Consider the following 20,554-nt stretch of genomic DNA (forward strand, 5'->3'; position numbering starts at 1 on the left):
AATTACTACTTCAAATCCTAAACTTTATCCAACATAATATCAACGCGGTTTTTCTGCAACTGCTAATTGCAGATTTTGCTAGTACAAGTATGTCCGAATTGAGCAGTGATTGGAACTCAGCTATATAATGAAATTTCTTGTAGGAAAACAACGAGTACGAGAAGAGGTTGTAGGTTTGAGTCCAAAAATATGAGTATATAATATAATTTTAATAGTAATGTTTTAATTCTTTTTGTTTTCTTCAAATACGTTGATTGATTATCGATGTACTTTGTAGTAACGATCGAATCTTATCAGAAAAAAACAGAGGTTACGTTGAAGTGAAAACGTTGTTAGGGTGTTAGCATGTCAAATGAAACAAACTTAATAAAACTGAACGCGTAGGAAAACAAAAATTGAAGAGAGAGAGAGAGAGAGAGAGAGGGACATGGTAGTAAGAGATGGGGCCGGTGAGTCCGGGGAGATATGGACCAAAGCACGGTTGCAGGTCCACTTTTATATGGGCTTTGTTCCTCTTTTGCCGTTGTGTCTTCCATCCTCGGATTTGCTATGTCGGTAAAGGGATAATTCAAAAAATACTACCATTTCTGCACCTCCTTTTACGTTTTTTCTTTACCTGAGAAAATTAATTGATAAAGAAATACAACTCACCTTTGTTTGATTGTTTAACGAATATAATGAGAAACGGGAAAATGGTTGTGATAAATGTGTTGGAAAAAAGAGTCGTTAATGGATAATTCAATAATTCGGACATTTGAGTTTTTATGAAAGACCTTGAGTTTAAATTTATACATGTGCGTGTGTGTTGGGTGTTTATATATATATATATATATAAAATGTATTGGAAAAAAGAAAGGGTTAAGTAGACTTTTATCTTTCTTTTTTATTAAGATTACATATCGTTCAATATATTCAAATTCAAAAATTGATTCAATATCTCTATTTTTTTTAATAGTAGATACAGATTTTTATCTTTCAAATATTTACTTTTTTTAAACATAATTCAATTTTCCGCCGTTGGTTTCAGTTCAGTGCATTTTTAGTGTTTTTTTTTTCTTATAATAAAAAATTAATATATTATATTACATAGTACGAGTATTTATTTAAGTATGAGGCGATCATGTGTATAATGTTGGGCACACGGCAATAAACTGGACGGATGAATTTGCCCATTAAAGCCATATTTTGTGGCGAAAACTCTTAGCATACATCGCTATTTTTATCAATTAAAAAATGTGGTTTATTTTTTAATTGAATATGTAAAAATTGATTGGCGATAGTAAGTTGAAATCATTTATGCAGATTTATTATCAACAGGCAATATACGTTAATCATCAATCTTAAATATATATATATATATAATTAGTTAATTAAATATTATTATTACAGTGTACGAACAACTTTTACTAAAGTATATTTTTAAAAATATATCAATCCCTACATGTGGTTGGAATTCAGTCAAACACTAAACTTCTCAAACTAAACTAAGCATGATTTATGCGGATATTGGTAAGAGATATTTGAGTAGAATTTCCATATTGATGAGTCGAATAAACAAATTCTATTTCTGATAATAATATTTGATGTTAGAAAAAACTCAAGTCATAAATAAATTGACTCTCTACGGCTCAAATATTCTTAAACCTGATAATTATTAAAATAAATGGAGTGTCAAAATCTGATTTAGTCAGAACATACTGGGACAGCTGACGGGCCTATTTCTTTACCGCTCAACTCCTATATATACCCACTGGATATACCCAGATAGCAACATACCATCTTCTCTCTCAACTCTTCAAAAACATTTCTCTCTCTAGAATTTCTTTTTGCTAATTTCTCTACGTATTTCCCAAGTATCAATTAAAGCCACTGCTTCGACAAGAGTTGCTGTCAGTTAGATCATTCACAGCATTCAATCCGATTGAGTTACAAAATGACGCTGTCGAAGAAAGCCAGCTGCAATTCGCACGGCCAAGATTCGTCCTACTTCCTGGGATGGCAGGAGTACGAGAAGAACCCATACGATGAGGTCCGGAATCCTAACGGAATTATTCAGATGGGTCTTGCAGAGAATCAGGTACATATATGTGCAAAGAAAATGAACTGAAAAACACACAAGTAGTAGACATGGTCATTTTTTCTGTTTAATATTCTTACCAACAACACATTATGTGCTACAGCTCTCTTTCGATCTACTGGAATCATGGCTGGCAGAAAATCCAGATGCAGCCGCCTTCAAGAGAAATGGAGAGTCCATTTTCAGAGAGCTTGCTCTCTTTCAAGATTACCATGGCCTTCCTGCTTTCAAGAATGTAAGCATGCATACTATTAATAATCACTACCACAATAGTTTAGTTTAAAAAATACTGTATAGTAACATATACAGCACAATTTTAATGTTCAATGTGGTTTGTGTGCACAGGCAATGGTACAATTCATGGCTCAAATCCGAGGGAACAAAGTCAGCTTTGATCCCAACAACCTAGTACTCACTGCCGGCGCGACCTCAGCCAATGAGACTCTAATTTTTTGCCTGGCTGAGCCCGGCGAGGCGTTTCTCCTCCCCACTCCGTACTACCCTGGGTACGTTTCTTCTCTACCCCTCAGTATTATTTAAATTAATTATTTGTTACATGTAAATATATGTATGTAAATTCAATTACGATTTTTTTGTTTCTAATTAAAAATGAAATGAATGAATGCAGTTTCGACAGAGACCTGAAATGGCGAACCGGAGTGGAAATCGTGCCGATACAGTGCACTAGCTCTAATGGCTTCAGAATCACTGCACCTGCCCTCGAAGAGGCTTATCAACTGGCCCAGAAACGTAATCTCAAAGTTAAGGGAGTATTAGTCACTAATCCTTCCAACCCGCTGGGGATAACCCTGACCCGCCAAGAGCTCAATCTCCTCGTCAATTTTATTGATGCAAAGGGGATCCACCTCATCAGCGACGAGATTTATTCGGGCACGGCTTTTGATTCGCCAAACTTCGTCAGCATCATGGAGGTTCTAGTAAACAGGAACTACGTGAACACAGAACTCTGGAACCGGGTTCACATTGTTTACAGCCTCTCCAAGGATTTGGGTCTTCCGGGTTTCCGGGTCGGAGCCATCTACTCCAACGATCATATGGTTGTAGCAGCAGCCACGAAAATGTCGAGTTTCGGGTTAGTTTCTTCCCAAACTCAGTACCTTCTCTCCGCCATGCTTTCAGACAAGAAGTTCGCGGAGAGTTACATCGTTGAAAACAGAAGAAGGCTCAAGAACAGGCACGCAATGCTGGTCCGCGGCCTGCAGAGAACCGGCATCCCATGCCTGGAGAGCAATGCCGGTTTGTTCTGCTGGGTCGACATGAGACATCTGTTAAGCTCCAAAACATTCGAAGCAGAAATGGAGCTTTGGAAGAAGATCGTGTACGAAGTCGGGTTGAACATCTCGCCCGGATCATCCTGCCATTGCGTGGAACCGGGTTGGTTCCGCGTGTGCTTCGCCAACATGTCCGAAGATACACTAGACCTCGCCATCCAACGCCTAACATCGTTCGTGAACGCGATTTCTTCAAGTGAAAACAAAAATCGTATATCCCAGAATTCAAGCAAGAGCTCAAGGAGAAAGTTGCTCACCAAGTGGGTTTTTCGGCTATCGTTCCAGGATCGCGATCGTGAACGGTAGTTGGTGTGAACACCCCATTATTTATTAATTTCCCACAATTTTTTCTTTTTTTTTTTACTCAATATACTATTATTATAATATTGAGTTCGTATTTTTTCAGAACTCTCTTTGTTCATGTAGAGAGATAGTGGTGCACTCTGTCCATGTGGACGTGAAGTGATATACTCTTCTTCTTCATTGATTTGTGTAATGAAATTTACTTGAATATACGGGCATTATTAATTTCAGTAAATCATTATTGTTAATCGAATTCTCGTTTTGCTAATTGCTTTTTAATTATTAATGTTGAATAATCACACACATATATATATATATATATAACTCGTTAATTAGTACAATGATTATATGATGACGGCGACATTAACGGCAAAAGGGGACGTGGAAAGGGTTGCCAACGTTGGACGTTGGCAGGTTTTTTTAAAATCGTCGTCGATTAACCGACCATTTAATAATGTGCTCTTGGACGCTGTTTAAGCCGTCTAAGCAGCATCAAAGAGAAACTATTGTATTTCTATGTTTAGTTTATTATTTCCACAATCTCAATAATATGATTCCATATCACAAATTAAAAAAGAAAAAGTATTAAGTAAGCTAATAATGTTATTCAAAATTAGTAGATGAGGGTTTGTGTGGACACATAAATTATTAGCGTTAGTGAATAAAATTTGAACTTATAATTTAGAAAATGAACATGTATTTTGATTAAGAGATTATTATATAAGTTTATTCGAGTAGTTTTCAACTACATATCACCTCCAGCGTTTAAGTTACAAAAAATACCCATCGAAAACCCAAATCAATAAATACCATAAATTGGATATATGGCCAGTATTTTAAATCATCCTACTTAATAGAGTTATGTATACAAATTTACATGATCCTAATTACCAGATTAGGACAATCCGACTTGAATAAAAATAAGCAAACCTTAATACTGTCGATGATCTCTCCACTTTTTGGGGACAAATGTATCTTTCTGGCCCATGAAAAGGTGAGGAAGAAACTAGAGAAAACTCATGTTTTGTCAACTGAAAAAGGAAGTAGAAAATCAAGATCAAGAAAAGTCTTAACAATGATATGAGTAACTACGCCACGGGGTTGAGTTGCCAGCAAGTTAACCTTATGTTCAAAGCCGATTTTAAGATTCGGACACGTTCATGGGGTAAACCTCTTACGCGGTTTTGCGCACTCTAGCTCGGATCACAGACAGCCCCCCACCCCCACCGAATCTGAGTTGCTTTAGGGCAACATAATATTCAAAAAGCTCCGACTAAACTTTTCAGTGATTTAAGCAGAAAGATTCCATCATAATTATTCTAATTTGTCAACATTGTTTCCTTTCTACCTACTAGAATTCACTTTCTTCTTTTTTTTTTCTTTTTTGCGTTTTCCAAAACATTGGTCTAAATAGTTATTTCTCTTTAACTTGACTAGACACAAGTGTTAGAATCATCGTTAACTATACATATATATATACACACACATATATATAAAGACGATAAATTATGTTAGTCAATACATTAAAATATTCGATTCTATGGAGTAATTAATAATTTAATAAATATGAAATAAAAAAGACAATAAATTAAACTATTATATGAGTAGACAACCTCACATGCACGGGATTCGATAAAACCTCTACCAAGTAAAATGTTTGGTGGCTCAGCCTTACCATTGAGATAAATGCCCGTTACATAATTATCGTTTATAACAATCAAAAAATTATGTTGAAAACAAATATTATCTAAAATATTAATAAATTAGATCCTTTTGGAATATACCAAAATCAAATTGATATATTTGATCTTGATATCTTTTATTTATAGAATTTTCGAGTGATCAAACATTGGGATTCAACGTGGTATCCAAAAGCAAGATTTACAATAGTTTGGGGTTCTAGGTGGAGAAGATCTTCAACTGATCATCAAAGCATTTATTTAGCAAAATTATAAACTACCGTATCTCTACCACCTAATTATTGCAACATCCAACATCAATAACTATTCTCTTGTAATATTGTTCAATCATTTAATATAATATAAACCATATAAATAAATAATGTTCCATATATTTTCAATATCTTCCGACAATAATTGATCTCCCAAGTCTAATTCCGGAATTCGGTCGTTACAACTTCTTCGGATCGCATCAATTATAATATATAATAATATTCACTTAATTTTCAAAATTAATTACAACATGAGACTGATCATTGCATACAATATATACGTAAACACACAGTAGCATGTGAGATGAGGGATTTGGTATCCTTAACAAGAATAAAAGTGATGAGTCGTCGAAGCAAATACTATAAAGTAGAGGAGCGCGAATTTCTGTCGCTTCCCATGTTATTATGGACCATGTCCATGTGCTATGCAGATACATGCCATTGCTCATGATTTTTGTGAAATTATCTCAAGTTTTCTTTTAATTACTTCTCTGCAGTGTGTATGGTGGTTAGGGTGCAAATAAAATAATGTTCAAGAACTGTAGATATTGTTTGTTAATTTGAACAAACTAAATAAACTTCCTATTACTCCACACAACATATATATATATATATATATATTTATAGGATTAAAAAAGATTATACAATAGGTCGTTATGTCGTTGGCGCGATTTCCTTTGAACTAAATAATAATTATTCAATCAACAACTTTATATTTTGTTTGGCGGTCTGTAATGTACTTAACCAATAAACCGTGACTTAATTTCTTATAATTGAAGTATTGAAAAAGAATAGTTCTCGACGATATTATACAATAGGTCGTTATGTCGTTGGCGCGATTTCCTTTGAACTAAATAATAATTATTCAATCAACAACTTTATATTTTGTTTGGCGGTCTGTAATGTACTTAACCAATAAACCGTGACTTAATTTCTTATAATTGAAGTATTGAAAAAGAATAGTCGAGCTCTCGACGATGCTTAAGTTAAGTTGTGCAGGCCAGGCCTGTCACAATAAAATTATGGGTCCGAACTCTATAGATGTATTGATTGACATTTATAATAGGGACAATTACATTGTTTTTTTTTTTTTTTTTCTGATTTGTAGTTTGATATATAACATCTAGCACCCATAATATTCAAAGTTAATTAAATTTGTTGATTTAGCAAAAAATCGAATGAAAAATTCATATTTACCCATATTGACTTAGTAGTGACTTATTGCAAGTAAAACAAAATTATTTCCTGATCAACGTTTGAGTCAGAAAGAGATTTATTACCTACAGTAAGTTAGTAATAAGTCAATTAAAGATACATATGGATTTTCATTAATTTCTTTATTAATATCAATAAATTCAATCAATTTTGGCTAATAAAGGGATCTATTTGTTAGTTGACAAAATTGTATTGTCAGGGGTGATATAATTTTTTAAATCATCAAATCCCAAGGAGGATGGTGTAATGATCCCTTTATAATATAACTAGACATTATGGCATGCCGACCCTACATGCATATAATAAATAAATTTTTACACTTTAAAAATATAATATATATAAGAATAAAATATATAAACAACATATCACATTTCAAAAAATAATCAAATAAAAGAAAATTGACTTACGGATATTATCTACACAAATTTGGTCTGGCAGTGTCAAAAATCATTTTTTGTGAGTGAAAAAGATCTTTTTTTTTTTTTGTTATTATATTTGTATAGATGTATAGATGGGAAGAAGAATTTGAGTAGGAGTGATTGAAAATTGTATAAGGGATATATCGATAATTTGAAAAACTGGTGTTGTTATGTATATAACCGTTATTTGTGAGTAAAAATATAATTTTTTTTTTTTATTAATAAAGATAGATCAAGTATATACTCGATTTTAATAAGGAAAAGAACAAAGGGAACCTCATTTTTCATTGACTATTATACTTTTCCGCACAATCAAGCGACTTTCTTGATAGTATAATTATATTTATAAATATATATATATTAGTGACTATTTGATTTAAAAATCTAAAATCAAATAAAAAAGATGTACTTATTTAACATATAATTAGTATTGAAAAGGGGACTTCAACAACGTTATATATTGCAATACAACTTTTATTAAATTATCAAACGATTTTAGTGTAGAATGCTTAGGAGACTGAGGCTGTAAAGGACAGCAAGGAATTCTAACATCAATAACTTTCTTTTGAGGTAGCACTCTAATACGCACAAAACTGAAACTTCTGGGAAAGAACTGGGGCCAGCGCTGGTACGTCGGATATGTACAACCAAAATTTGGTAATAAAAGCACCTTTTCGTTAATTTTCCCCTCTGTATTATTAATTAGCCTCCTAATTTCTTCTGCAGCTGATACAAACAGGAAAGGCAGGCAGATAATCAGCTAAAAGCAAAGCCTCAAAAGTCAAAAAGAACACTCACAATTAGTGAGATTGCAACCAGACATGGAAGACAATTCCAGACATGAAGGCTTTAGCTTCGGTGAGATGTCTCCTGTTGTACCATTGTTTGACATTACTACCAATGTGATGGTAGTAATGGCCCGACTAAAGCAACTAATTTCAGACCAATTAGAAGCACGGGAAAGCAGGAATAAAAGACATTGTACAGTTCTATAACAAGGGACAGTGTCATGTACGTCGTTATTTTTACGAATCCTTTTTTTGTTTTTTTCATTCATTCTTTCCCTCTCTTTTGTGAGTGATAGCTGATTGTGTAGTGCCCCGGATTAAGGTCGCCGTTCACGTTGCTAGTCTGCGCCGGCAACGGGGTACACAGGTGGTCTGGATGAGGTGGAACTAGGTGAACGAGGTGGGGTTCATGAAAGGTCTTTGGTTTCCGAGAATTCGATTGAACTGCAATATACACATTCATTTATTGAGGTAGCCTCAACTAAAATCTAAATTAGAGATCGTTTTAGGAATTACAATATTGCCAGAAAGTCAAGACTCAACGTATTAAAACCCGTCAATAGTGTCCTCCAAACTTTATATGAGACAAACTATCAGAACTTGTATAGAGCTAGCCACATATCAAACTGACTACTGTAGGATAATTGTAGCATCCACAACATATCGTTCTATATATTCAGGCAAGGTGTTTGGGTCAATAAAAAATACATGAATTCTTGTTCTGTTATATTTTTTTTTTTAATTTTTGAAGGGCAAATTTGATTTTAAGAAGGTTTTTACTGTTTCCCATTACGCAATATCTGGTAGGTTAAACAAAGACTGGTCATAATAGAGGTATTTCAGACATTTAAATTACACCGAGGGTTTTTGGTTTATGTTATATGAAATACTCCATCTTGTAAGTTCTTTATTTTTGGAGTTTATAAGAAGACACTAGAAAAGAAATTATTATTAGTGGCTAAAAACTACCATGACTACTATTAATTATGATTAAATAAAATTGATGCAAATAACTAACTTTCCACCATGAAAAAATTATTTATCACGGCTGAGAGCATGATCAAAGCATTTGTCATGGCTAAAAGCCATGATAAATATTTTAGTCACGCTCGCAAAAACCACGGCCAACAACCGTTGCATAGTCATTATTAATAACTATTTGCTACGACTATTTGTTATTAATCATAATAACCGTAATTAATGTTATAATTCTTCTAGTGAGATACATTTACAAAATTTTATTACTCATTACACTATAATTATATAAATAAAATAAAAGGTATTGTAAAAAAAAAAACTAAATTTCATAATTATCTTTTCTATTGGAGTGTACAAGATCTTATTATCTTATTTTTTAATCTTGATAAGATTCCTGCTTACCAACGACATACATTTTATAAATTTTCAAACATTGTACGAATTAAAATATTTATTTTAAAGAGCTTAAAACTTCAGTAAAAAACTTTTCAAAAATAAAATTAAATTCATCCCCACAAACCACACAATAATTCAGTAACATTATCTGAAGATATAAAGAGGGAATAAATTAGATGCCATATATATAACTTGAAATTGATTTTGTACCATGAGACCAACCAACGTACATAAATATTTAATAATAATAGCAACACCCAATATTTCAGTAATTATTAATCCCACAGTTGAATTATTTGTAAGAAGTGAAATAAATCAAAGGCAAGAAGTGACAATTTGGATGGAGTGGTATGGCGGGTCATGTGGGTTTCACATGAGTGCTCCCATGCAATCACATGCAGAAGAAAGAGAACAGAGAACACCTGCACAAATTGGGAGCTGAGGGGAGTAAATATATGGGTCGGGTATGTATTAATTTGGGTCTCCCCTCGTGTTTCAATATCCAAGAAACAACCTGGTTATATGCTTTCCTCTCTGGTGAAGACAAGAATTGAAGAGTGGGCATTTGAACATCATCTCTTGTCTCAGTTTATAATATATATATTTATAAGCATGACCCACACCCCATACCATCATGATATTCAATGTCTTAAAGCAGGCCCTGAGTGAGAGAATTAGGACCCTCATTAGCTTATGTGATTTTGCTGCATGTGAAATGGTCTAAGAGGATTATTGTACGTATTCAACTTATATATATATATATATATATGTAGGCTTTCTTTCAAAGTCTATGGTCTATGCCTACTTGTTCCCTTAGACTTGCACAAATTAAAACTTCATCAACATCAAAACTTTTATGATTAGATGGCTGTATTAATTAATTCTGTCTGTATATATATAGAGATATAAGGCATATTTCTGATAGAACCAAAGAAATGAAAATTATTGTCACTTTTTTAACTTTAATCTTGCACCATTACAATATCAGACCATTTATGTGTAGTACGGGTCATGAGTTGATCCTTACTAAATCTTGATATTATGTTTGGATTTACGAATTTGGATTTAAGGTAAGAATTTGAAGAAAGAATTTTTAAATGACTTCGTATTAGAAAATATATATATATAATCTATCAATGTGCAACTAAATATTATTCAAATTTAGAATTTTAGAATTTGAAATTCTTGAATTTAGAAGTATCAAAACAAATTCAAAACATTTATATCTTGGAATTTGAAATATATAAGTTTAAGGATTAAAGAAAATTTTGGTTCTCTAATTATAGCCATTTCCCATTTTAGTCCTTTAACTTTCTTGGGTTGTGAAATGATCCTTTATCTTTCTTTAATTGCTCAATTTTGGAATATTTTTCGTTGGAAATTTACCAACTCGCCGGAAAATCCCACATCCTCATTTTCCACTCCACCAACAGTTAATGCTTTGAAATATTCCACAATGCATTTCTAAATGCTAAACCCCTTAAACTAGACTATTTAAAGTTATTGTGTAAGTGCTTCATATAGAATCTATGATTACACCCTAGGAAAACTTTTTCAAAATGATTGCATTAGGCCTTTCTATTTATCAGACATGAAGGTATATTCATGTTCCCTGATTATGTTCAAATCATGCTTCAACACAATTAGGAACCACTCCCAAGTCTCCCTACATTCTTTATTCACTACAGCATATACAATAGGGAATAAATTATTGTTGGGATCTACACCTATTGGTTCCAGGGTGGTGATTAGGAGATCCCATGGATCCCGGATCAGTATTTCACTCAAAGATCCTATGCTTTCCTCACTTTATGCCATATCAATTCCATATATATATTTGATGTGATCTATCTACCTCTCTCTGTTTATTCAGCCCCCACTTCTCCAGATTGATCAAAAAGAAAGCTGGAAAAGAAGGTTTGGATTTAGGGCCTGTCTGGACTGGAATCTTTGTGTCATAATTTGATTCCACTTTGCAGCATACAAGAATGATTTTGCTATGAAAAGGGGCGTCCAAGAATAATGTAATCAGGCCCAGGAATCAAATTATATATTTTGGGTTGGAAATAAGTGGCTCTGCATTTTAACAACATTAATTGGTCATGAGGCCCAATGCAAAATAGGCGCCCCTTTGAAGTTGAGGCCATGCTTGTTTTGGTTGATTCGTCGGACATCTCGTCTAATCCGACCTAATCAGCTATTTACTTTTCTTTTTTCTTTGTGAGCTCCTGATAATCAATCAAAACTCAGACTTTGCTTGGATTATGGTCTAATCATAATCTCATTCAAGAAGGTGGAGTTAATAATCTATGAGGCTCATTTCAATTGGACAAATTTCCATTTAGCTCAAGTGTCCTCAAAATGGTTGGAATAATTCAAATTATCCCTTAAAAATGAATTAATAGTTGAAAAATCGTAATATATCATTAATATATTCGGACACATTTTCAACTTTTTTATTTGAGATTTCTCTCGCTTCATTAATACATTACTAACCCTTACTTTTGTCCCTCCAAGTAAATAAAATATAAAAAATATTATCATACTCTATCATCAATCCTATTATGCATTAATTCCATTTCAAAGTGTAAATATGGCCTAATAGTTTGGATCCAGGTTTTGGCCGCCCACTAATTAATGGTATCTTTTATCACAAATTGATGGTATAGAAAGATGTGATTAATAAGATTCTATATGAAGTTAGGGCAAAATACTTTTTTAGTCTTATAAAATAAGGATATAATTTATTTTGGTATTATAATTTAGGAAGGTGTTGCTTTTAGTCCCATAAAATTTATAATTACGTATTTTTAGTTAAAAAAAGCCACGTGAGTTGTGATTTTGGAACTAAAAATGCATCGTCTGGGACTAAAAGATATTGTAATTTTGAGACTAAAAAGACCCAAAATTATATTTTTTTTTTGGACTAAAAAGACGTGATTGGGTTTTATGAGACTAAAAGCTTCACCTGTCATAGTTGTGATACCAAAACAAATCTACCCTTATTTTATGGGACTAAAAAAATATTTGCCCTCTGAAAGTTAAGACTAAGGTTTCATAATAAATATGAGGTCATAAATTTAAGTTTAATTATTGGATTGATGTATGAATATTTATCTTATTTTTTATAAATATTGTTATCTTATTATCATTTATAATTTGAAAGTTAATATTTATTGAGGATTATATTAAAATAGTGACCGATATTTGACATAATTTTCATTGCATTTATATAGTATGGTTCTTTTAAAGGTGAAAACTAAGAGGAGAGATTTTTCAAATTTAAAAATGAAAACTGAGAGATACAATTGATGTATAATTGCACCACAAAAGAGGTGGTGTCACTAAAAAAAAAAAGTCTAAATTATTATTATTAATTATGATTAAGTAAAATTAATACACAAACTTATTTTATTAATCATTACAAAAGTATTTACCGTGACTCTTAGTCATGATAAAATTATTCGCTCTTATCATAGCAAATATTTTATCCACCCTCACAAAAATTACAGTTAATAAAAAACATTATGTAGCCATAAATAATTAGCCATAGTTAGGTGTCCTATTTCCTCTAATGTGTAATTAAACCAAAAAGTAAATACTATTTGAAGGATGAGGAATTAAAATCCTGTGACCAGTTGACTATTAGTACAACCAATAGTAAAATGTAGGGTGTACCATTTTGAAAATTTGAAGAATATTTTCAGGACACGGGACGGAGATATGGCTAGTACGCACTGGACAATGTATCCTTTGAGGAGCTGTCACCCAAGCTCTAATTTTTACACCATCAAAGCCCCTAATGTCATATATATGTACCAGTAGAAACAAGAGTTTGGAAAATTATTCTCAAGAATATATAGATTTCTTCTATATATATAATTGAGTTAATTCAACCATATATATAAAAGTTATACTTTGAACAAATATGATTAGTAGGTTGAAATAGAATAATCAGCTCATCTCTACTTTAAATAATAGAAAACATTCATACAGCAATACATATACATAAATCGAATCATGAATTTTAAATTTATTCTTTTTTGATGCAGCCTGCGATATAATCGAATTTCAAAATTCAAGGTATTGTCTGTTCACACACGAAATTCATCGAATACACCTGTAATTGAAAAAGACCAGGCCGTTTTTTTTCCCAGCCTCTCTAGTTAAGCAAGAGGATACAGTGGGAAAATCCAATGTGCAGCAAAGGAACCAAAGCACCCTCATAATTAATGATGGTAATTATGATCCCGGAATGTGATTAACTTAATTTCCAATTAATTAGTGCAGACAGAGCGCAGGAGGGACATATATGCATGCCTTAAAAAAGCGTAAAACTTTAATGTACTCACACACAGTTAGCTTTTGTTTATAAAAATGTTTTTGGGACAGTAATAGTTGATGATGAGGTAGTGATTTTTTGTCTGTACGTATGAGCACAAGTTGAGATGGGGGACAAGATGTGTTAGTGCAGACCAATTCTCACAGTAACTCGCCATACATAAACATAACAATAAAAACATACCGCCATTTCTGGATGCTCTACTTTGCTAAAACCTAAGGAGTTGTGGCCAAAACGTCAAAAGCATCTTTTTCTACTTTTTTATTTCCAGGACGCAACTTCCTGAATTTTGACTATGTTTTTTTAGACATGGAAAAAGGATCCCTCTGATTAGACTGTGGCACTGAATATTGAGGAGATTCAAAATTGCAGCATCCATGTCGGTCGTATAAATACCATCTACATATTTATCTTCTCCGAGGATCCCAGTTTCAGCAGCATTGAATACTCCTGTCTGGGGAAAAAAATGTTGAAAGATAGGATACAGTACAAATATTTCTCAATTTATAGTGTATTCTAGACTTTAATTTATAGATGCAACAAAATATTTGATTAGCGAAAAGGAAATAGCATATGAGACGTATATATAAAATAAAATATGACCTTATTAATATACTATATTTGGTTCAGAAATAAAGCATCTCAGTTGATGAAAGTGATAGTACAACAACAAAAAAAAAAAAAAAGAAATTCCCTGTTCAACCAAAAAAGTACACCTGGACTAGAACACTGAGTTCCCTGCAACTAAGCCAAGAAATTTGATGTAACAAGAACGCTGTCATTACGAGTATCCTAGTAACCTAGCCTCATCCAAATACGTCCACTCTTGTGCCACTTTCTGATGGCAAACTCCATAATTGGTGAGAGTGAGAGCTGAAGCGTAAATTATAGAACTTGTGTCTCCCAAGTTTTCTGAAACTGATGAACTAATACTGCTGCAATTGACCACGTCCACCGCAGAGAAACCGTCTAGTCCATCTAATTGTTGTGGCATACTATACATTATCTCTTCTGGGATGCCACCAAATGCTGGAAAATTGGTATTAAGATCACTTCCCAGTTGTGAGCAAGAGCTATTCGGGAAGCTTGAGCATGTCATGTTCTCGCAGAGCTGTTCATGGTTTTGAGCACAAGAAACATCAGACATGCAGTGAAAAGTTCCAAAGTTTTGCTCCAGGTTGTTTGGTTGTGTATGATCATGATTGTAAGATAATTTTTCTTCAGGCTGGAACATATGGGGGAGGGAGGAATTTGAGGCCTGATTTTCCTGACTCGCAGAAGATTCCACCAGCAAGGGCAGCGCAACCGGCTGTGGTGACTGACGGTATAGGCTGAAACAGCCATTGATTGAGTAGCTGGTTTCACATGCTTTGCTGTTCTCCAATTGCCGGCTGTTGCGTAGAGCCTGTGTGAATTCTCTGCGCTGCTTGCCTAAAAGCTTCTTCTTCAGCCTTGTATTCCAGTAGTTCTTTATGTCGTTATCGGTTCTTCCAGGTAGTTGAGCAGCAATGATAGACCATCTATGATATTCAGACACAAATCAAGAACCCGAATACAATTAATTTACGTCCAAGAGAGTAACTAATTAATAATTATTAGTTACCTGCTTCCTATACTTATATAGAGGCTGCAGATCAAGTTGTCTTCATCTTCAGTAAAGCCACCATGCTTGATGTTGGGCCTCAGATAATTCAGCCATCTAAGCCTGCAACTCTTTCCACATCTCTTAAGACCTAATAAATGATTACAAGCACAAGATTCATTTAAGCTAAGATATTAAGGGGAGGGATTAATGAAGCAGAAGAAGTCAATGAGAATTAAGTATGATCTGTAAGTACCTATTTTCTGAGGTAAGGCAATCCAGTTACCACCGGTGCCGTGTTTCTCAATGTAGGACTTGAGGGTGGCGTCCTCTTCAGGCGACCACGGCCCTTTCTTTACATTGGCTTTGTCGCAACAAGGAGCTCTCCCCATGTTGATCTGCTGCACTACTTAGAATCAAGAGGGCTCAACTATATTAATTATATATATCGTATTTTGTGTGTGTGGGTGTGGGTGTGGGTGTATTGTGCAATCTATGAGGAGAGGGAGAGAGTATGATAGCTGGAGAAGGAATGGAAGGAAGATGGGGTTTGAAAAAGTGGAGTGTGGGAAAAAGGAGGAATTGTTTATGTATTAAAGTAATGCAGCAATTTGAATGCCAGAAGAGAAGAAGCAGTGTTTTCTCATTGTCTTTAATCCTTACTCCCGAATCTCCACAATTTACACACTATCTCATGATCAGGGGCTTATACTTTATACCCCGGCGCCTCTGAAACAAATATTATTAGTGTACTTGATATGCTACAAAATCGCAATTCATAATCTTTCTTAGAGATCAAATTAAAATCGCGTTTGACTCATGATTTCTTAATTAAGAAAAACGATTATAGTATTATAATTAATTACATGAATAAATGAAAAATAAATCATTACATTTTTTATTATTTAGCATACAAGTAATAGGGTCTCCAAATTATAATAAGTGCTAGTGTTTGAGTGATTAAATTATATACTATTGTTATAATATATATATATATATATACATATATTAGTGAATTCAAGCTTCTCATAACTTAATATTTTGTTATTAAATTTTGAAATACCAAGTACATTGTATAATCATATATTAATTGACAACGGTCGTAAATCAACAATTTATAAATACCAACATATCAAGAATTACAAAAATAAATAAACGCCTGCCATCAAATATTGAAATTTCCAGTTCTCAAAATTTGCACTTAAGCTAGATATATGAGGGCCAAAGAGAGATGAAAGTTTTAAAATTCTGGATCAATTTCAGGCAATAATTGTTTCAATTATAAGGGTAATTAACATTGTACATTAATAGTCGTGCATTATAAACTTATCAAATTTCAGACAAATACCTATACATTTTGATCTACAGATTACTACATTATGATCAGATTCATTTATCTGATTCGAGACCAAACCACCCTTACTTTTCACGTTGGACTTTTTTGATTGATTTCTACTTTTGATTTAAAGGTCTACAGCTTGTCCCAAGGAAAAAAACAAGAACAAAGTACAAAAAAGAGGTGGACAGCTAGCGCCAAAAGATATGGAGGTGACTGTAATTATTAATATTCAAGGTCAAGGAATGTTCCTAATTCAATTATCTCAACTATCACGCACTCATATACGTATATCATATGTTCAACTTTTGACCACCGTAATTAATTAATTTGAACTTGTTGCTAGTCATGTCAAAATTCAAAATCTATGGTAGCTTAATTAAAGTAGATCTAGACACTTATAATAAATTAAAACGTACAATACATCAATATCTCATGAGATCAGGTCTAATTTCACAAATATTTCATATTTTTTGTAAATTACAAGTATATTCTCACTATTGCAGTTGCAATAATTACAAGTACACCACTATCAATAACAAAATTTTACTCAAGCAATCCCCTTCAAATGGTGTACCTGTTATTTTATAAAGAATAAGAGGTGTTTGTGTAAATATGTCTAACTTTGTAGGCGTCAATGTAATTTATCCTAAATTAAAAACGTCCTGTTGTTCCATCACTTGATGATTAAGGGTGAGCTCGATCATCCGGTTGTTAGGGTGCTAATAAATTTATACAGGCATATATATAGTCAATTTTGAGTGTGGAAAATAACAGAAACACCTCCATATGATTGAGCAATATAATTGCAGAAGGAGCCGGCGTCTATGACTGGTTCAAAAAAGCTACCCCCATATCATATGCTAAAAGCAGTCTACAACACCAAAGTCCAAACGTACGTACGTCCATATGCTATGCTAATACCACCTACGTAATTCTTAATTGCTATCCTTTCAACTATGTAAATTTGTATAAATAAAAAAGCAATTCAAACAGTTAATTCTGAAACTCGTCACTTCACCTCTATACTTATATAAATAGTGTGGAAAAATTACAAAATATGAACAAACAGTAATTAATCAATGTCGTAAAGTAGCAAAAAAGGCATTAATCATTGTATGATCCTTTCCCTATAAATAAAAACCGGATTACAAAGTGGTGGGCCTCTACGTTACAAAACCTTTCATGTGCTTAAGATTTTCTATACATGGCCCATCTTAAGTTAGTTCATTGGTAAAAATGAATCACTTTCTCTCATAAAATTGCGTATTTGATTTTTTCCATCAGTATGCATAAACATTGCACTGATGGGTAACCTATAAGTATCACTTTAAGCAATCTCAATTATATGGTTTATTTTCTCTGCAAACACGAGGGTTGTATTGATAAGAAATTTTTAACCAGCCGACCTATGTGTCTCTTGGATCAGAGGCATATTTTAGTGTATGATGGTGATAATTAGAATCGAAACCACCTAAAGTTTTATGTTTTTATACAATATTATCCAGTATTTATTTTGTTAAAGGTGTCCAGTACTCTATTTATGCCCACCAAATGCAGTAATATTCAACGCCTCACGGTAGCCAGAGAAGCGGTGGAAGTGGACAGTAGAAAATAAACCCACAAGCATTGACTTAGAGAGCAAAGCTATCTATCTCAAGTCTCAACTAAAACTGCTGAAATGTGAGTTTCTTCCGCTGTTCACACGCTTTATGCTGGTAGTGCGACTCTTGTTTCTGTTTGATTGATCTATTATTATTTTTCTATCAATGAATTCAGTTGTGGTGAGTGTGAAAGCTTAGGGCCAGGTGAGTTTTAAGAGAATTATTGTGGCAGTGGCAGTGAGGGTCATACCCAGCTTTTCTTCTTCTCCAGGCACTTTCCCCCTCAGTTCAAAAGTAGGATTAGACGATTCCATGAATTAATAATAATATAAAGTATGTTGTTTGGGTAGGTGGAGCATTGAGTTCCCAATAATTTGTGCTTGTTCACACATTAATTCATAGGACTGTAACCGAGTTAGATTCGGACCAGATTCCCAGCAAGAAGTGTTCTGTAGCAGAAAACTTCACAGTTAAAAGAACACTTCTTCACTTAGATTCTCACAAGCATGGAGCATTTTGTATCTTATCACAGGTTCCAGATAAACGAGAACGTTGCCAACTACAACGATTCATATATTTTTTTCCCAGCAAGAATTTAATCAAAAATAAAAAAACGAGAAGAACAAGTCGTGATGAGAAAACAGAGTCGTGAAGAACAAGTCATAACACTCTTAGTTCATCAAACACAAAGCCATCTTCATCAATTCACCCCACAAGTAATATTTCCTCAAAATACACAACCAGAATAATCAAGGTCTATTCATATCTTCCATCTCAAGACTACCACTCACCTAAAATATGCACATCCACACAAAAAACCCTCCTCCACACTACATCACCGTTATATCAACACAGTTACATATAACTTGTAATTATGTTAGCCTGAGTCATTTACATGCTTGAACCTACAAGAAACAAATTACCCTAACCCTCCACAACCTATAAGCACTGTTAACCTACAACAAAGAAAATTTTTATAAGACCATGCTCAAGCAAATATAACGAGAGAGAAAGAGAGAGAGAGAGAGAGAGGGTTTACACTTTTATCTCTAACCGTTCCAGGTCAACTAGACAACACACAAACGCAAGCAGAATTAAAAATTTGTCCATTTGATTCTTTCTCTCAATGCTTCCCATTGATCTCTAATGCCACATTACCATTGTTCTCAACTTTGTCACCATCATGCCGGACTGCACCTTCCTGCAGTATCAAATCAGATCAACTTCTTAAATGACACCGGAAGTATGCAAGGTGCAACATATGCTTTTGCAATCATATAAAAAGTATTCAATCATCTTAGCAAACATGTTTTTTGGGTCGCACGTTACAAGCATCAAAAGACATCCCACAGTCCAACATTGCGCACAGTCAAATTGTTGGCCACCAAAGACACTTTAAATATGCAATACCAAAAGATGATACTAAACAGAAAATAGCAATGCCGCAATGGTATGGATGGATCAAACATAGATTTGTTCTTACCAGGTCCATGAAGGACGGAGAAACAGGCAATGCTACATAAAGTGAGGACAACATACAGCCAGTTAGATGGAAGGACAGGAAAGGGATTAACAAGATTACTGCACAAAGTGTCATTTCAGAGAGACTGCCGCAAGATGATAAATGAAACACAAAAGCAAGTAAAATTACTACTAGTGACATACAGTATTATGTAAACAGAAGTAGTAACAGAAAATTCCATATAGTTATCCACCAGGTAGAAAATCAATTTCCACAAAAAAGCATCATAGCCACACAACTGCAACAAATTGCAGGATAGCAACAAATCATTGCTAGGACTTCAACTGCACATAGGACCCAAATGATGTCAATTTACAACCAGAAAGTACCTCATCGTCCCCTGTGACTCTTTCAACGCCAACTGTTGTTACTTCTTCAATTGTGATGATTTTATCTATATATATACTAGTCTCTGCACCAACTGGAGTATGATTAAATGGCATGACAGTGTGCTCAATCTTGGATGTGTTTGAGCACTTGTCCGGCGAACTGCATTAAAAAGGAAGTGAGCTTGCATAGGATAGTATGCAAATGCAGCAGCATCACCATAAAATAATAGAGTCATCAATCATTCAAGACCTTAGGTGTTCTGGGAGAGAAGGTACCATGGAGTGCTGTCTTCGGATCCATGTGCTATGACATCGTCTTCTTTCCTCCTCTTTTTGTTATTCTGTCTTTGCTCAAGAAGTGTATCAGCACATCGTTTGAGCCATGAGAAAGGGGCAGAGAGAGGAGAAGACGACCTGTCA

The 20,554-nt window shown here is 33.8% G+C and overlaps 3 protein-coding genes across 3 annotated transcripts in view; 1 reads left to right on the top strand and 2 right to left on the bottom strand.

The window, feature by feature from the left end:
* On the top strand, window positions 1,882-3,892 carry LOC105177851 (1-aminocyclopropane-1-carboxylate synthase 3-like). The gene is made up of 4 exons (XM_011101117.2): window positions 1,882-2,077; window positions 2,181-2,312; window positions 2,423-2,583; window positions 2,706-3,892. The coding sequence occupies exons 1-4, from the start codon at window positions 1,934-1,936 to the stop codon at window positions 3,673-3,675; spliced, it is 1,407 nt and encodes a 468-aa protein (XP_011099419.1). The 5' UTR covers window positions 1,882-1,933; the 3' UTR covers window positions 3,676-3,892.
* LOC105178330 (transcription factor RAX3-like) lies at window positions 14,359-16,036 on the bottom strand. Its single transcript, XM_011101796.2, has 3 exons — window positions 15,600-16,036; window positions 15,365-15,494; window positions 14,359-15,281 (listed from the first exon to the last, which is right to left on the bottom strand). Exons 1-3 carry the CDS (start codon window positions 15,733-15,735, stop codon window positions 14,543-14,545), a joined length of 1,005 nt encoding a protein of 334 aa, XP_011100098.1. The 5' UTR covers window positions 15,736-16,036; the 3' UTR covers window positions 14,359-14,542.
* LOC105178331 (protein CROWDED NUCLEI 4) overlaps window positions 18,933-20,554 on the bottom strand; it is a 6,118-nt gene continuing 4,496 nt past the window's right edge. The window contains 4 exon segments of the mRNA XM_011101798.2: window positions 18,933-19,484; window positions 20,135-20,294; window positions 20,411-20,544; window positions 20,547-20,554. The exon segment at window positions 20,547-20,554 is cut by the window's right edge and continues 1,354 nt beyond it. Of these exon segments, the coding sequence (XP_011100100.2) occupies window positions 19,407-19,484; window positions 20,135-20,294; window positions 20,411-20,544; window positions 20,547-20,554 (380 nt within the window). The 3' untranslated portion in view covers window positions 18,933-19,406.

Source organism: Sesamum indicum, linkage group LG15 (assembly GCF_000512975.1).
Source record: "Sesamum indicum cultivar Zhongzhi No. 13 linkage group LG15, S_indicum_v1.0, whole genome shotgun sequence".
In the NCBI taxonomy this organism is placed as follows: domain Eukaryota; kingdom Viridiplantae; phylum Streptophyta; class Magnoliopsida; order Lamiales; family Pedaliaceae; genus Sesamum; species Sesamum indicum.